Genomic DNA, 18,935 nt, shown 5'->3' on the forward strand with positions numbered 1-18,935 from the left:
CATTTGAGGATTTTTCCAGTAAAAATTCTTACGTCTCTGTAGAAAAAAACTGAACATAGTTCGTGTGTTGAGTAATTTGTATTGTGATAGCCTCCATCACAGTGAGCATCTCTTGCAACCATTAAACAATCGAAAACACAGCAGCTGTTAAATGAGTTAGTGACGATTTGTGATCGTGTCTGCTAACTGTATGTAATTTGAAAGATAATTTTCCATCAGGTCCCTCACTTTTCTGCTTTACAAGGCTACTCGGCTGACATCTTACAGAGTGTGTCCTCGTGAATGTTTTGTTTTGACAGGAACTCAGACTTGCTGGAGAGGTCCCTAAAAGGCATGTTACTGGCACAGAGCCTCTCCATCGGCGCCGCTGCCTGCTTCCAGATGTTCGAGGTCGCCATGGTGAGTGACTGCATTCAGCCATCTCTATATTTAGTACACCTTGAGTGCATTGTGATTTGCTAGTCAATTAGTATGAGACGGTTCTAGAAGTAGGTCGTGAGTGGAAGATGAGAATTACTAATGCAGAAAAAGCAAACATAACGACATCGTACCTAGCAACTACGAAACATAATGTCGATGTGGAAACGACTCGCTCTGGACTCCTGCAACTTTTAGTTTGTTAATGTCAATAAGCATTGTTTCATTCAAAACAGTTTATGTTTGCACAAAAATACACTTACTAAGTATTATTACAATTTTATTAAGTATTATTCCAATTTGTTCATTATCTAGCAATACGAAGCCCTAACTACCAGTCCATTCTGTAAAAACCACACATCAATAGCACTTTCCATTTCCGCAATATTTGTGGTACAAGTTTTAGGTGATTCACCCTGTATACCAAGCAAATTAATAAGATATTGTACGGGTCCCAACGCTACATAAAACAGCTCAGAACACTGTCGCAGAAGTAATGAAAAAGGCATGCCGAATTTAAAAGAACATAAAACCCTTACAACTGGCGAAGTTTAATCGTAGTTTGAATTTGAACACGAATTACAGTGCGAGGTGCGTTTAGTAGTTTCCACAACGAAAATCTGGAAATCTGGCAGAAAACCCAAAGACATTGTGGTTACATGTAAAGTATACCAATGACAAGACTCAATCAACACATTCATTGTGCGGTAACAATGGTGATGATACTGACTACAGTGCCATTGAGGCAGAGGTACTAAATACATTTTTTCGAAATTTCCCCAACAAAGGAAACTAAATATATATTCCAGAATTCGAACCAAGAACAGCTGCCAACATAAGAAACTTAGAAGTAGATATCCTCGGTGTAGTGAAGCAGCTTAAATCACTTGATAAAAGCAATGATTCTGGTCTAGATTGTATATCAGTAAGGTCCCTTTCAGAGTATGCTGATACAATAGTTCCATAGTTATCAATCATACGGACTGTATTGTGGGTGATCAAACGCTTCACATCGGAAACGCTGCAGGAGCGTCTTCATTCATTGAAAGATCGTACCTGAAGAATGGAAAGTTGAACAAGTCACACCAATACCCAAGAAATGAAATAATAGTAATCCGCTGAATTACAGACCTATATCGCTAACGTCGATTTGCAATAGGATTTAGGACGGTTACTCTGTTCGAACATTATGAATTACCTTGTAGAAAACACAAACAGCCAACATTGATTCAGAAAATATCGTTCTGGTGAGAACGGAACTAGCTCTTTACTGTCACAAAGTAAACAGTACTATCGGCAGGGAATGTCAGATTGATGCAATATTTTTAGATTTTTTATAAGGCTTTTGACACTGTTCCTCTCAAGCGACTTCTAATTAAATTGCGTGCCTATGCAGTCTTGTCTCAGTGGTTTCCGGTCTGAAATAACACAGTTCGTAGTAACTGACGGAAAGTTATCAAAAAGAACAGAAGTAATATCGGGCGCTCCTCCAGGAACCGTTACAGGCCCTCTGCTGTTCCTCATCTACGTAATCGATTTAGGAGACAATCAAACAGATAATGTTGTGGGGAACACAAAAGAAGGACTGTGTTTTATTGGTAGAAGACTTAGAAAATGCAACAGGACCGCTAAAGAGACAGCTAACGATACACTTGTCAGTGTGGAATCCGCATCAGATAGAATGACGGAGGAAATCGAAAAAGTCCAAACAAGGGCAGCTCGTTTTGTATTACAGAAAAGTAGGGGAGAGAATGCCACGGATGTGACAATCGAATTCGGGTGACAATCATTAAACGAACGAGTTTTTCGTGGTGCCATTATCTCCTCATGAAATTCGAATCAACAACTTCCTCCTCAGAGTGTGAAAATGTTTGGTTGGCGTCCACCTACGTAGGGAGAAATGATACTCGTAATACGAGGGTTGTCCAGAAAGTAAATTCCGATCGGTCGCGAAATGGAAACCATAGTGAAGACCAGAAACGTTTTATTTGCAACAGTTAGATACACTTTCCACCTACTTCTCTACATAGTCATCGCTCCAACTTCCAGTTTTGCCGTAGTGTTGTGTCAACTTTCCAATATCATCGTCATAGAAAGCAGCCGCCTGTGCTCTTGGCCAGTTATCTGCACTGATCTGCAGCTCGTTGTCTGTGGAAAAATTTTGTCCTCATAGCCAGTGGTTCTTGTGAGCAGAGATGAGACTCAGGGGAGCCAATTACGGACTGTATTGTGGGTGATCAAACGCTTCTCATCGGAAACGCTGCAGGAGTGTCTTCATTGCTCCTGCATGTGCGGCCGAGAACTGGCATGAAGAAGGGACTGCTCGACAGTTGTGTTATGTGGACTGCATGATACAGACGAAATCTCTAACCAGGCCATCATACTTGGCGGGAGACGCCATTCCCTACGTATCTTTAAGTGCTCACTGTTCACTCAAACCTGAAAAGTGCGATGCGACACGATCGATGGGCGTACTAGAGACACTGACCAACACATCCGTGCTAAGCTTTATCGGATTTTCCCAGTGGTTTCCATTTCGCGACCGATCGGAACTTTTTTTTCTGGACAATCCACGTAAAATAACAGAAATCAGAGCTCGCAAGGGAAGATTTAGGTGTTCGTTTTCTGCTTGTCGATCGAGAGTGGAACGATAGTGAAATTGCTTAAGGGGGGTAGGACGTCAAACGAGCCGACTTGGAGCAGGAGAGTCACCACAGGACATTTTAATTTCTACTGTCTATACTTTTACAAATAAATTCATAAAACTTTGTCACCATGACCAGGAAGGATTGAAGACTCACACTTATCGCAGTGAAAGTTCAAAAACGTAGCAAAATACCTTTTTTACGTGTGAAATTTCATCATTTTTTAACTTATTACTGGTTGCATTTGTTGCTATAGGTACACTTTTCTTCCTAAGTAAAAGAGATTCTTCGATGAATTTCTCATAGCATACAAACAGTAGTTACAGGTGTATGAAACTCTAGAATTTTCCATATCTATTAAAAAACTGTGGAAAAAATTGAGATAATTAGCTATAAAACTTAATTTTTTCTAAACATGAAGTTTAAAATGTAACAGTTCATTCATTTTTTCATAAATTAAATAACTTATAGAGTTTCGTACACCTGTAACTATGGTTTGTATGCTGTGCAAAAGTCATCGAAGAATCTCTCTTACTTAGGTAGAAAAGTGTACCTATAGCAACAAATGCAGCCAGTAGTAAGTGAAAAAATGATGAAATTTCACATGTAAAAAAATGTGTTTTGTCACGTTTTGAGCTTCCACTGCTATGAGTATGAATCCTGAATCCTTCTTGGTCATCCTGTTAAAGTTTTACGAATTTATTTGTAAAAGTATAGACAGTCGAAATTAAAATGTCCTGTGGTGCCTCTCCTGCTCCAAGTCGGCCCTTTTGACGTCCTACCCCCGTTAAAGGTCGTTCGGGGAACTCTCTACCAGGCACTTAATTGTGAATGGCAGAGTAATTATTTAGATGTCGACGGAGATCTGTAGATGTAGGCCGCAAGCAATTTTTGTTTGAATGCAATGCAGAAAATCGTGAGACAGTCAAGTAACGTGCTTCCGCAAAGCATTCCACGCAATAGAAAAAAGTGGTACACATAATAGACAGATTTGTCCTTATGTGCCTAAGAACATCTATTCTAAAGACACTTGAGTCGACATGGTTTGTTATTTTGCATCGTGAGTAAACATTTTCAACTCCGATACTTTTTGACACAACAGTCGATGGGAGGAGGCATACCTCTCATATAAATGTTGTTTTCAAAATGTAAAGAAACCCATACTGCCAACAATTCTAGCGTTCCAGCACCCCTGACATGCGTACTTTGCAGTACCACAGTGATGCCAGTTGCAGATAAGATCTTCAGATGATTATCGAAGACCTACAGCGAGAAGCTGTAGGATCAGTTCAAACTTTTTGTATTCAGTGTTACATGCTAGCCTGTTAGGTATTTTGAGGGACTGAATCGCACGCACGAGAGACCGGTACCACTTTGATACTTCTTCAGCGGCACAGATTGTTACGCTGCTGATGTAACAAGGCCACAATCGTCCAGTTTTCACGTCTGCATTGTGAATTACATCGCTGGCCGATTCCCAAGGAATGATGCTCAGCTATTTTTTCCTCGCCCCTTGTCTATGGCTTATCCTTCTGCTGTGTCACCGACGCTACTCTGAGTTGGTCTTTCTTCAAAGAAGGATAATGCTAAATCCTTCCTGAAGTATCAGTTCGCCATCTGATCTTTCCAGCCACGACTGGTATAATAATCTTGATCATGTTGAGCACCCGAGCAGACATTATTATTAATTATTAATTAAAACCACCATAGCTGCATTATTGCACATTTATTGTGTTACTGATGGTTGTGCGAACGGAACCGCCCATAACAAAGCAATGTATAATAACACAGCTGTGTTGGTTTCCATTAATCAACATAGTTACTGAGACGTTGCGCTTTCCTTCCTACCACATTCGGATAGCCCTCACCATAAAGTTATGCTGTAGGGAGTGAACTTTCTTCTGTTGTACCTGACCAGTATACAGTTCTCATTATACATGTTGTCTTCTTTGTTCTTCGACTATTTTCCACAGTCGCAGATATACACGTTGTATAGGTTAAATATCGTCTTTCGCGTCTCTGATGAAAGACTCATCAACACCAAATGCGATTCTCTTTATCAAATGCGTCCTCAGTGGTCACTGTAACGATATGGTTTATTTGTTACAGTTTTGTTTGCTAGGATCACGAACAGTTCGTATGCTTTAACTTACTACTATAAACATTATTAATTCTTATCATCACTCACGATTCTTTGTTCCCTACGTCATTCTTTCTGTTCTTCCACAAATATGTGGTAGATTTTAGTATACAGTACGTTCACCAACACGAATCATATTCACGGTTTTCTGTTTTGAAGAACCACTGTCATCTCTCCATTATGAGAACTTTGTTTTGCTATTGCCCGATGCGTTCGTGTTTTGTTTGCTTTTTTAGGAGTGGGAGTGGGTTGTACTTTCTCCATAGTACGTTTAATTAGGTTTAAATAACGTCTGGTTGCTACTACTTGTGTCGTCATTTGTTATGTGTTTCTTCCTTAGCACTCCTCTTAGAATTTGGAAATTCTTTTCTACAAATAGCTCTGAGCACTATGGGACCTAACATCTGTGGTCATCAGTCCCCTAGAACTTAGAACTACTTAAACCTAACTAACCTAAGGACATCACGCACATCCATGCCCGAGGCAGGATTCGAACCTGCGACCGTAGCAGTCAAGCGTTTCCAAACTGAAGCGCCTAGAACCGCACGGCCACACCGGCCGGCGTTCTTTTGTACAGCTAGCAGTCGTCTCTTGTTACTGAATCTGACTATTTTAGTAACCTTTTCTGTCGTGGTAGATTGGTGATTTCTTTCCGGAAATGTTATGCAAATGGCTGGTGCCATATTTCGATGCTCTTTTGTGTTCCTTGCACGATGCCTAACCTGTGGTCTAGGTGTAGCGTCCTCGGTCCCGGGTTCGAATCCTGCCACTGCTTAAATTTTGATTAATAACAAGCATTGGAGGCCGAAGAGGTGCGGCGCAAGAACTCATCCTCTTCTTGTCAACGGCCTTGTCAAAGAGGGCGGAGGAACGGACAGAGGTTCAGGGCACTCTCTTGTCCTAGGGATAGGAAACTGCCCCTAAAGGCGGAAGAATCAGCAATGGCCAACAGCATGAGGATGCAGAAGGCAATGGAGACCATTGCATTAAAGACACGTGGAATAGTCCTCGATTCGGATCACTGGGAGAGGTCTGGCAAGAAGCAGGTGACCGTAAGAAAAAGACCAAATAATCAGCGAAAGGATAACGTTCTACGAGTCGGAGCGTGAAATGTCAGAAGCCTGAAAGTGGTTGGGAAACTAGAAAATCTGAAAATGGAAATGCAAAGGCTCACTCTAGGCATAGCATGGGTCAGTGAAGTGAAATGGAAAGAAGACAAGGATTTCTGGCCATATGAGTATAGGGTAATATCAACAGCAGCAGAAAATGGTATAACGACAGTAGGCTTCGTTATGAATAGGAAGGTAGAGCTGAAAGTGTGTTACTCTGAACAGCTCAGTGATAGGGTTGTTCTTATCAGAATCAACAGCAAACCAACACCGACAACGATAGTTCAGGTATACATGCCGACGTCGCAAGCTGAAGATGAAGACATAGAAAAAGTGTATGAGGTTAGTACAACATGTAAAGGGATATGAAAATCTAATAGTCACGGGAGACTGAAACGCCGTTGTAGGGGAAGGCGTAGAAGAAAAGGTTTCAGGAGAATATGCTCTTGGGACAAGGAATGAGAGAGGAGAAAGACTAATTCAGTTCTGTAACAAATTTCAGCTAGCAATAGCGAATACTCTGATCAAGAATCACAAGAGGAGGAGGTAGACTTAGAAAAGGCCGGGTGACACGGAAAGATCTCATTTAGATTACATCATGGTCAGACAGAGATTTCGAAATCAGATACTGGATTTTAAAGGATACCCAGGGACAGATGTAGACTCAGATCTCAATATAGCAGTGATGAAGAGTAGGGCGAAGTTTAAGAGATTAGTCAGGAAGCATCAATACGTAAAGAATCGGGATACGGAAGTAGTAAGGAATGAAGAGATGCGCTTGAATTTCTCTAAGGCTATAGATACAGCAATAAGGAATAGCTCAGTAGGCAGCAGAGCCGAAGAGGAATGAACATTTCTAAAAAGGGTCATCACAAGTGTTGAAAAGAAAAAAAACATAGGTACAAAGGAAAGAAATGCGAAGAAACCGTGGATAACAGAAGAAATACTTCAGTTGATCGATTAAAGGAGGTAGTAAAATTTTTTCCGGGAAACTCAGAAATACAAGTCACTGAGGAATGAAATTAATAGGAAGTGCAGGGAAGCTAAGACGAAATGTCTGCAGGAAAAATGTGAAGAAATCGAATAAGAAATAATTGTCAGATGGACAGACTCAGTATACAGCAAAGTCAAAACAACCTTCGGTGACATTAAAAGCAAGGGTGGTAACATTAAGAGTGCAACGGGAATTCCACTGTTAAATGCAGAGGAGAGAGCGGATAGGCGGAAAGAGTACATTGAAAGCCTCTATGAGGGAGAAGATTTGTCTGATTTGATAGAAGAAGAAACAGGAGTCGATTTAGAATAGATAGGGGATCCAGTATTAGAATCAGAATTTAAAAGAGCTTTGAAGGATTTAAGATCAAATAAGGCAGAAGGAATACGTAACATTCCAGCAGAATTCCTAAAATCATTTAGGGAAGTGGCAACAAAACGATTATTCACAGTGGTGTGTAGAATGTATGAGTCTGGCGACATATCTGTCTTTCGGAAAAATGTCATCCACACAATTCCGAGCTGTCAAGTGCGAGAATTATCCCACAATCAGGTTAACAGCTCATGCATCCAAGTTGCTGACAAAAGAAATATACAGAAGAATGGAAAAGAAAATTGAGAATGTGCTAGATGACTGTCAGTTTGGCTTTAGAAAAGTAAAGGCACGAGTGAGGTAATTCTGACATTACGGTTGATCAACACTTAAGAAAAATCATGACAGTCCATAGGATTTTTCGACCTGGAAAAAACGTACTAGAATGTAAAATGGAGCAAGATGTTCGAGATCCTGAGAAAAAATCGGAGTAAGCTATACGGAGAGATAGGTAATATACAATACGTACAAGAGTCAAGAGGGAATAAAAAGAATGGATGACCGAGAATGAAGTGCTAGGATTAAAACGGGTATAAGACAGGTATGTAGTCTTTCGGCCCTACGGTTCAATAAGTACATCGAAGAAGCAACGATGGAAATAAAGGAAAGATTCAGGAGTGGAATTAAAATTCTAAGTGAAAGAATATCAATGATACGATTCGCCGCTGACATTGCTACCCTGAGTGAAAGTGAAGAATAATTACATGATGTGCCGAATAGAATGAACAAGCTAAGGAGTGCAGAATATGAATTGAAAATAAATCGAAGAAAGACGAAGGTAATGAGCAGTGGTAGAAATGAGAACAGCGAGACAGTTAACATCAGAATTTATGGTCATGAAATAGATGAAGTTGCGGAATCCTGCTATCTAGGTTGTAAAATAACCAATGACGGGTGGAGCAAGGAGTACATCAAAAGCATGGCGAACAGGGCATTCGTGGCCAAGAGACGTCTACTAGTATCAAACATAGGCCTTAATTTGAGGAAGAAATTTCTGGGAATGTTCATTTGGGTCACAACGTTGAATGGTAGTGAAATGTGGACTGTGGGAAAATCGGGACAGAACAGAATCGAAGCATTTGAGATATTTTTGTGGATTGTGGGAAAACCAGGACAGAACAGAATCGAAGCATTTGAGATATTTTGCTACAGCCTAATGTTGAAATTAAGTGGACTGAGAAGGTAAGGAATGATGGGGTTATGCACAGAATCAGAGGGGAAAGGAATATGTGGAAAACACTGTGCGACTTGGGAAATCGGGATGAGGGGTACACTTAGCATGGAAGGACAAGGCCCCTAATATGTCACTCCTTAACACAACAACTAACAAATCAATTATTAACAATTTATTCAAAACAAGCATTTATAAAAGAGATTAGAGGCAATCAAAACGTGGCCGTTCTTAAGACAATATCAAAATATACAGTTACAACAACTTACTTAAAAGATGATCCACGGAGATTTCAAGACTTGGAGACAAATTACAATCTGAAGGTGATCTTAAAGGTGGCACAGGTAGTTTCCTTTTTTTTAAGACAATAATCTACAATATGGAAGTGATTTACAACACACACCAGTTCGTTACGAACTCGAATAACACAAGGTGCACGACGAGTTAATTAATACAATTGATTCCCAAACAAAGATTGTAGTACAGCCGGGTAATCGATAGTCGTGCCAATGAGCTGGTGTGCCAGAAAAGGCGCACCACGGCTCACACTGATAAGAAGAAATGACAGGATGATAGGACATCTGTTAAGATATGAGGCAATGACTTCCAAGGTACTAGAGGGAGCTGTAGAGGGCAAAAACTGTAGAGGAAGACGGAGATTGGAGTACATCCAGCAAATAATTGAGGATGTAGGTTGCATTTGATAATCTGAGATGAAGTGATTGGATTAAGAGAGAAATTTGTGGTGGTCCGATCAAACCAGTCAGAAGAACTGATGATCCAAAAAATAAAAAAACAACGTTAATAGTCTGCTGGTCTGCCCTAAGTACACAGCGTCACAGCTGCTACGTTGGAGTTGGTGAATGCCTCATTTTTGGTACTGAGACATTTCTCTGAAGAGTTATTGCTTTGTTATGATATTTTTATTCCTTGTTTCTTGAAGATGTTCCTAACTATGTGTATCTGTTTCTGTATGGGGGTGTGTTCCAGCTTGTCCATTGAGTTTCTTTGTTGTGCCCTTCCTGTGTTGTGGTGGTGATGTTGGTCTGTGGCTTTGTGACGGGTGTTGTGCATCTCTGGATTTGTGTGATGTTCTGTCTTTCATTTTCGTGTTTTTCTGGATTTTCTTGATTAGTTTTGTTTCAACGGATCCTTGGTACCCGTTATTTTTTGCTAACTAAATCATAATGTCCAGCTTCTCATTATAGCTATGTTTGCCAAGTGATAATGTGTTTGGTGTGTGGGGCATATATCTGACGGCATATTATTTTTGGCCTATGGGTGGTTGGATTGCTGATGCAATATTATATGCATTGTGGTGTTTTTCTGTAAATTCTTAATGAGTGTTGGTATGTTTCTTTGTGATGGATTTATCTAGAAAATTTACTTGGCCTGTTTGTTCTAAGATGAACTTTTTGTTTTTGTGTAATGTGTTTGTTTCTGCATGTAGTTACATTATTTTATTTCGTTGTTCATTTACCAAGCAGAGGATGTCATCCAAGTGTCTCCATCAGTACAGTGTAACGTATGTTCTTGGTGCTGTTTTCTGGATAATTCTTTTTCCTCTTTTTTTATGAAGATATTTGTCAACTTTTCCGAAATTAGTGATCCCATCGACAAGTCCCCTTCTTGTAAGTAGAATTCTTAATTGAATTAAAAGTAATTTTGGTGGACAATGAAGTATAAGAATGTTACGTGTTCTCGTGGTAACTAACTATAAGTATTTAGTTCTTGTTTTGTTATCTTTATTGTTTCTTTAACTAGGATTGTGTAGTGCATCTTTTCTACATCAAATGACATTAATATAGCTGCATCTGGAATATATAGGCATTTTATGTGGTTTGTTAGTTCTTCTGTGTTTTTCACTGTTCTGTTATTTATGTTTTATACTACTGTATGAGTACGTTTAGCATATTCTGAGAAGGGTATATGTTGGTGGTTTTCTGTGAGTTGTGACAGTCCTCACTTTGGGAATCTTTGGTTGGCTCCAGAGCTTTTGGGCATTCACATTTGTCGTTAAATGTTTGTTCTAATGTCTTTAGTACATTTTCCATTTTTAAGTGAAACCTGTTGTTGAAAGCGCATTGCACTAAAATGTAGTAGATATATGTGGAAGAACAGAAAGAATGACTCAAGTAACAAAAAATTCTGTCTAACTGTAAGGATTAATGCTGTTTACAGTAGTACGTTAAGGCATGTCCACGTGCACCAGAAAAAGCATTGCATTTTTTTTATTTAACTGCCATTAGTGCACAGCTTTTTGAATAGACTTACTGCCCACCGCTGTGGCCGAGCGGTTGTAGGCGCTTCAGTCTGGAACCGCGCTGCTGCTACGGTCGCAGGTTCGAATACCGCCTCGGGCATGGATGTGTGTGCTGTTATAGTTAGGTTCAAGTAGTTCTAAGTCTAGAGGACAGACGACCTCAGATGTTAAGTCCCACAGTGCTTAGAGCAATTTGAACCACTGACTTACTGATTTCGCCTTTGCAATTTTTTTCCAAATTAATTACACTACGCAAATGCGTCTTCGCGATAAACTTGGCCAAAATCACAGTAAATTTTCACAATCACGAGTTTGCAAAATCACATCTGATGTTTGCAACTGTTTTTATGTTACAGATGGGACATACCTATGAAACACTATTTAAAGAACACACACATACCTGCAATAAAACAGCTTTCTATGATCATTTAAAAAACCAAAAAGAGAGAACAACTCACACAGAAAATAATTTCAAGATTTGGGACACCGCTCCCAAACGTAGACGCCTCACCTTTTTGGAGGTACTGGAATTTTTGGATAGTAAAAAATAGCATCCTGACCATGTTCTTAACAAGCAAAGTGTCTTTAGCAAGACTTTTATTTGGAGATCTTTGAAGAACTTCTTTCCCCACATTTCAGTTCCTAATGAGAAGTGTCATCGGGCACCGTCGAAGGCTTGCTAAGATCAACTGTGTCGCCATCATCTATAGAGCTTTGTAGACGCACGGTACTTGGGGTAGCGCGGCAGCGCGGCGCGAGACGTGTACCCAACAGAAAGTAACGTGCAACTACGAGGAAACTGCGCCCTCCAGCGGCACTTTACTACCTTCCCACTACTAATTATGGTCTCTGTCACTTGCTTTATCGTTTTTTCTTTTCCTTTCTTGACGTACTTTCTGTTCCACTTTCATTCTTATTACTTGCTGTCTTAATCAAAACAAAAACCGGAATATGAGAAACAGGACAATATGCATGTTCTCGATGTATATTCCTTCTTCTTCCGCTATAGTTTAGTGCCGCCGCAATGGATTGAAGTTTAGAATGGTTTCTGTAATCAATTTTTATTTTTTGAGTATTTTAATCTGTCAGAAAACAAATACATATTTATGTAGTTAAACATATATATTTTAAAAAATCTTCCTTTCTTCTATGCAGCTGAAAATTAAGAACTGTGTTTGCCGATGAGTTTCCTTTTAATTACTTTGTATATTTATTTCTAAGTTATGCATGCATCAATGAGCATCCTACATACATGTGGTTCAGAAACTGTTAAAAGTTTGTTAGGGTGTTACGGGGTAGGTTGTGCCGAGAAATAATTGTTATGAAAAAAAAATCGATACTTTAAGCCGTTTCCCAGTTAATTAGCTTTGAAGTTAGCCAATCAGGCCGCTGAATGCGGAAATTAAAGCGGCCCGCCGAATACAATTAGTGCCAGTTGCTCACATAACGTAGATGGTAGCGCTCCAGTCTGATCAGACTTTGCCTCGGATCGATCCTTACTACATCCTATGGCCAGGTTTTTCCTCTCTCTCTCACTTGTTCGGTTTTAGGAGACCAAACGAAGAACACGTTTGGCGAGACCGCCTGGATCCGTGCACGCAATGAACTCATTGCCTAACTTCAATGCTAATTAACTCGGAAACGGCACCCAACCTAGCGAATTTTTTTCCTAACATTTATTTCTCGGTACGACTTACCCTACAACACCATTACAAACTTTTCTGACTGTTTCTGAGCATCCTACAAACGCTTTCCAATCACATTAATTTGATAATCGCCTATGTTCGTCGTCAATCTGCAATAACCACTCACAGTCGTAGGGGGCAGGACTAGCAGTGTAGGGTACCTAAAACCTGACGGGGGACGCTTGGGCTTTGGCTTTCGGGCCAAAGGTGGAAGCATTTTCAAAACGGGTAAGTTTGTAAACTTTTCACGTGTCGCCATGGTTATCGTATACTGTGCATTAAACTCCTCTTCTCCCCAATTCTATTCAATACTTCATCATTAGTTATGTGATCTACCCATCTAATCTTCAGCATTCTTCTGTAGCACCACATTTCAAAAGCTTCTATTCTCTTCTTGTCCAAACTATTTATCGTCCATGTTTCACTTCCATACATGGCTACACTCCATACAAATACTTTCAGTAACGACTTCCTGACACTTAAATCTATACTCGATGTTAACAAATTTCTCTTCTTCAGAAACGCTTTCCTTGCCATTGCCAGTCTACATTTTATACCTTCTCTACTTCGACCATCACCAGTTATTTTGCTCCCCAAATAGCAAAACTCCTTTACTACTTTAAGTGTCTCATTTCCTAATCTAATTCCCTTAGCATCACCCGACTTATTTCGACGACATTCCATCGTCCTCGTTTTGCTTTTGTTGATGTTCATCTTATATCCTCCTTTCAAGACACTGTCCATTCCGCTCAACTGCTCTTCCAAGTCCTTTGCTGTCTCTGATAGAATTACAATATCATCGGCGAACCTCAAAGTGTTTATTTCTTCTCCATGGATTTTAATACCTAATCCGACTTTTTCTTTTGTTTCCTTTACTGCTTGCTCAATATACAGATTGAATAACATCGGGGATAGGCTACAACCCTGTCTCACTCCCTTCCCAACCACTGCTTCCCTTTCATGCCCCTCGACTCTTATAACTGCCATCTGGTTTCTGTACAAATTATAAATAGCCTTTCGCTCCCTGTATTTTACCCCTACCACCTTTAGAATTTGAAAGAGAGTATTCCAGTCAACATTGTCAAAAGCTTTCTCTAAGTCTACAAATGTTAGAAACGTGGGTTTGCCTTTCCTTAATCTTTCTTCTAAGATAAGTCGTAAGGTCAGTATTGCCTCACGTGTTCCAACATTTCTACGGAATCCAAACTGATCTCCCCCGAGGTCGGCTTCTAACAGTTTTTCCATTCGTCTGTAAAGAATTCGCGTTAGTATTTTGCAGCTGTGACTTATTAAACTGATAGTTCGGTAATTTTCACATCTGTCAACACCTGCTTTCTTTGGAATTGGAATTATTATATTCGTCTTGAAGTCTGAGGGTATTTCGCCTGTCTCATACATCTTACTCACCAGATGGTAGAGTTTTGTCAGGACTGGGTCTCCCAAGGCCGTCAGTAGTTCTAATGAAATGTTGTCTACTCCCGGGGCCTTGTTTCGACTCACGTCTTTCAGTGCTCTGTCAAACTCTTCACGCAGTATCGTATCTTCCACTTCATCTTCATCTACATCCACTTCCATTTCCATAATATTGTCCTCAAGTACATCGCCCTGTATAGACCCTCTATATACTCCTTCCACCTTTCTGCTTTCCCTTCTTTGCTTAGAACTGGGTTCCCATCTGAGCTCTTGATATTCATTTTACAAGTGGTTCTCTTTTCTCCAAAGGTCTCTTTAATTTTCCTGTAGGCAGTGTCTATCTTACCCCTAGTGAGATAAGCCTCTACATCCTTACATTTGCTAAGCCATTTTGCACTTCCTGTCGATCTCATTTTTGAGACGTTTGTATTCCTTTTTGCCTGCTTCATTTACTGAATTTTTATATTTTCTCCTTTCATCAATTAAGTTCAATATTTCTTCTGTTACCCAAGGAGTTCTACTAGCCCTCGTCTTTTTACCTACTTGATCGTCTGCTGCCTTCACTACTTCATCACTCAGAGCTACCCATTCTTCTTCTACTGCAAGTAACAGTCAATTTAATAATTAATAACAATATAGGATTTCGTCGACTCAAACACATCATACATTACTGCTAGCCCAAATGGCCAAGGGAGCAACAACCCACAAATGAATGAAGAGTTGTTACAATGAGGTTTCATAACAGTTTAACTGACCACTCAACTTCAGCGTCCAGGTTCGGTGGCCAACGAACTTCGTCGCTCTCGCAGTCAGCGCCTCACGATCCGACAGTGCGTGCACGCCGCCAGTGATCTCGGCCTGGCCGCGCGCCGCGGAGTCTTCCTTGCTGCTCCGTCCCAACCAACTGACTATCTGCAGTATGCAGACAGCATTAAAATAGCTGCTCAGTCAAAACCACACAAGCTACACATAGTTCCATGAAACACTTCCACAAACAACTCGAACAATACTAAAACCAGTGACTGTGGAACAACAAGGACGAATCAAAAGTCGACACACACAGAGAACCTAGAAGCGTTCGGCGACCAAATACACGTCGAGCGATGAGACGACCGACCGAACGACCAACCAGGGTTGTCCCTACTCAAGTAATGTGTGTCGGCAACGGTCGGGCGAGTCATGGCTGTCCGGACCTCACTGCTGCTCTGTCCCGACACGCGACGACCCGGAAATACTAGAGGTCGCTCCAAAGATAGTACGACAGTGCACTTATCTATAAGCGCTGCTGCTGCCACTCACGGGCAGGCAAGCCAGCAACTTAGTGATGCCACTAAATCGAATAAGAAAGAGTAGTACGGCAGCACCGCAAAGACTAGATGTCAAGCAATGAACGGCACGAACACGAGCCACGCACAGTTCAGTTAGTAGCTAGTAATACACTTTCTTTTATTTCTATTGTAGAGGATGAAGATGGTTATTCCATAGCCGAAACCGGTAATTCTGTTCCAAAAGCTGTGCGATCAAGACTATACAATAAAAATTATGGACATCATGATCGCTCTCCAGATGGTCATTTTATGCCAAATTCTGTTCAGAGTTCCATCTATCCCAAACATGATTATCCCTGTCACGTGACACCCCCACTAGTTGCAACGGACGTGCATTGTCTCCCACCAAAAAGTGCCAGCTGTGCTACCCACTGTAGATGGTACTCCAGGTGGGTAAAAAACATCTGCGTTTTTCCGCTGGAATACTGGAATAGTGTACGACTTGCATCCAAGTACATCTCAACACCACGGCTTAAGACGACAGAGGGATAGAGAAACAATTAAAATCGCTAAAAGAGGAAAGGCCGCTGGACCTGATGGGATACCAGTTCGATTTTACACAGAGTACGCGAAGGAACTTGCCCCCCTTCTTGCAGCGGTGTACCGTAGGTCTCTAGAAGAGCGTAGCGTTCCAAAGGATTGGAAAAGGGCTCAGGTCATCCCCGTTTTCAAGAATGGACGTCGAACAGATGTGCAGAACTATAGACCTATATCTCTAACGTCGATCAGTTGTAGAATTTTGGAACACGTATTATGTTCGAGTATAATGACTTTTCTGGAGACTAGAAATCTACTCTGTAGGAATCAGCATGGGTTTCGAAAAAGACGGTCGTGTCCACGAGACTCATAGGGCCATAGACACGGGTTCACAGGTAGATGCCGTGTTTCTTGACTTCCGCAAGGCGTTCGATACAGTTCCCCACAGTTGTTTAATGAACAAAGTAAGGGCATATGGACTATCAGACCAACTGTGTGATTGAATTGAAGAGTTCCTAGATAACAGATCGCAGCACGTCATCCTCAATTAAGAGAAGTCTTCCGAAGTAAGAGTGATTTCAGGTGTGCCGCAGGGGAGTGTCGTAGGACTGTTGCTATTCACAATATACATAAATGACCTTGTGGATGACATCGGAAGTTCACTGAGGCTTTTTGCAGATGATGCTGTGGTGTATCGAGAGGTTGTAACAATGGAAAATTGTACTGAAATGCGGGAGGATCTGCAGCGAATTGACGCATGGTGCAGGGAATGGCAATTCAATCTCAATGTAGACAAGTGGAAAGTGCTGCGAATACATAGATAGATAGATCTCTTATCATTTAGCTACAAAATAGCAGGTCAGCAACCGGAAGCAGTTAATTCCATAAATTATCTGGGAGTACGCATTAGGAGTGATTTAAAATGGAATGGTCATATAAAGTTGATCGTCGGTAAAGCAGATGCCAGACTGAGATTCACTGGAAGAATCCTAAGGAAATGCAATCCGAAAACAAAGGAAGTAGGTTACAGTACGCTTGTTCGCCCACTGCTTGAATACTGCTCAGCAGTGTGGGATTCGTACCAGATAGGGTTGATAGAAGAGATAGAGAAGGTCCAACGGAGAGCAGCGCGCTTCGTTACAGGATCATTTAGTAATCGCGAAAGCGTTACGGAGATGATAGATAAACTCCAGTGGACGACTCTGCAGGAGAGACGCTCAGTAGCTCGGTACGGGCTTTTGTTAAAGTTTCGAGAACATACCTTCACCGAAGAGTCAAGCAGTATATTGCTCCCTCCTACGTATATCTCGCGAAGAGACCATGAGGATAAAATCAGAGTGATTAGAGCCCACACAGAAGCATACCGACAATCCTTCTTTCCACGAACAATACGAGACTGGAATAGAAAGGAGAACCGATAGAGGTACTCAAGGTACCCTCCGCCACACACCGTCAGGTGGCTTGCGGAGTATGGATGTAGATGTAGATCTTAAGTCAAACCTCTGAATATCCATAGAGAGAAAGAGACTGTACAGCACCATTATGTCACCCAGCTGCCAGGTCTAAACAGAATGCATTTCATCAGGTGCTGCTTCCCTTGCATGTCTCGCAATTCGAAGTCATACAGAATACACACAGATATGTCACTAGCCTTGACTATGAGTGTCACATAACATGTACAGCTGACACATGTCTTGATGCAATGCAGTCTCTCTCTAATTTGACGATATGTAATTCACATAAACTATAAGTATCAGGACATTTATATGAAAACTAAATATACTGCTCGAACTAAAAAGCCTTTGATCTGCATCCGCAGTACAGAACAGTAGTTCGTATTTATTGTTATGACTGAGCTGTATCACAATCTACATAAAACACAAAGAATCTAGTAAAGGTACAACTGTGCGAGGTTGATCATGGTATGGAAGCAGCCAGCCTGCCTTCAGTGTGCATACACGTTCTTACTGAAATGCTAAACCGCACATGCACACAGTATTACATGGAAGCAGCTATGACGATTCACTTTTGTGGTATTTCACTAAGCAGGCCGCCACAGAACCAGAACACACGCGTAGGCATCTCGTGTCCTCACGCTCCTAGTCTCAATTAAGTGCTACCAGAACTTTACTTGCAGCTTTGACTTACCAAATGAGGTGTGCACAGCAGCTCACATGTTATAAATATGTTGGCATGGACTACTTCTACTTGTATGGCTGTGTAGAACTTAAAGTGAACAGCGCACAGTAGCTGTTTTGTATGTTATTCGTAACTGATACTACAACTATCTTAATGCTTATGTTACATGAGTACATGTTTCCTAATGGTACTCACAGTGGTTAATTTTCAGTAGAATATGTTTCATAAGATTTAGCACAAAATAAGTTTATCTGCAAATTTACTGTGTTATTAAAGTGATATTATTTGGCGCTACTTAACTTTGCAATTAATCAGGTAAGTACAGTATGTTGTCGGGGGTCTGTAACATTTTGAGTGAGCAGTATCAAAATTATTAGTTGCTTATGAGTACATTTGGCGATGCAGCTGATGGGTGCTGAGAAGATTTAGCAGCAGCAGTAACTTGTCTGATGTACAAGTGGGCCATGGATGGTGGTTAAAAGGACTGAGAGCCAACAACCTGCTGAACTAGTGATTTCCCAGGTGGCTGAGGAAATGCATGAATGATTGCAGACTTGCTCAGAGAGTGTCCCATCGACTTAGAATATGGAAATAAAATTGTAATATTCACTGATTCACTGAAAATACGTAACTTGTTGTATGTGATACAAGAAAACTAAACATAGCTTAACACTCACGGCAATGATTTCTCATACATACTAGCAAATAGATGTAGTGATAGCATGCAGAATTGCGGTTAATAATGGATCTGGTGTTAGGTTACTTATTTTGTGAGTATTTGT

The 18,935-nt window shown here is 40.8% G+C and overlaps 1 protein-coding gene across 1 annotated transcript in view; it reads left to right on the forward strand.

Moving 5' to 3' along the window:
• Window positions 1–306: 306 nt before the first annotated feature.
• Window positions 307–18,935, forward strand: part of LOC126416673 (odorant receptor Or2-like) — a 59,604-nt gene continuing 40,975 nt past the window's right edge. The window contains exon 1 of the mRNA XM_050084475.1: window positions 307–399. Within this exon, the coding sequence (XP_049940432.1) occupies window positions 334–399 (66 nt within the window). The 5' untranslated portion in view covers window positions 307–333. The remainder of the gene's footprint in view (window positions 400–18,935) is intronic.

This window comes from Schistocerca serialis, chromosome 8, assembly GCF_023864345.2.
Source record: "Schistocerca serialis cubense isolate TAMUIC-IGC-003099 chromosome 8, iqSchSeri2.2, whole genome shotgun sequence".
Taxonomy (NCBI): domain Eukaryota; kingdom Metazoa; phylum Arthropoda; class Insecta; order Orthoptera; family Acrididae; genus Schistocerca; species Schistocerca serialis.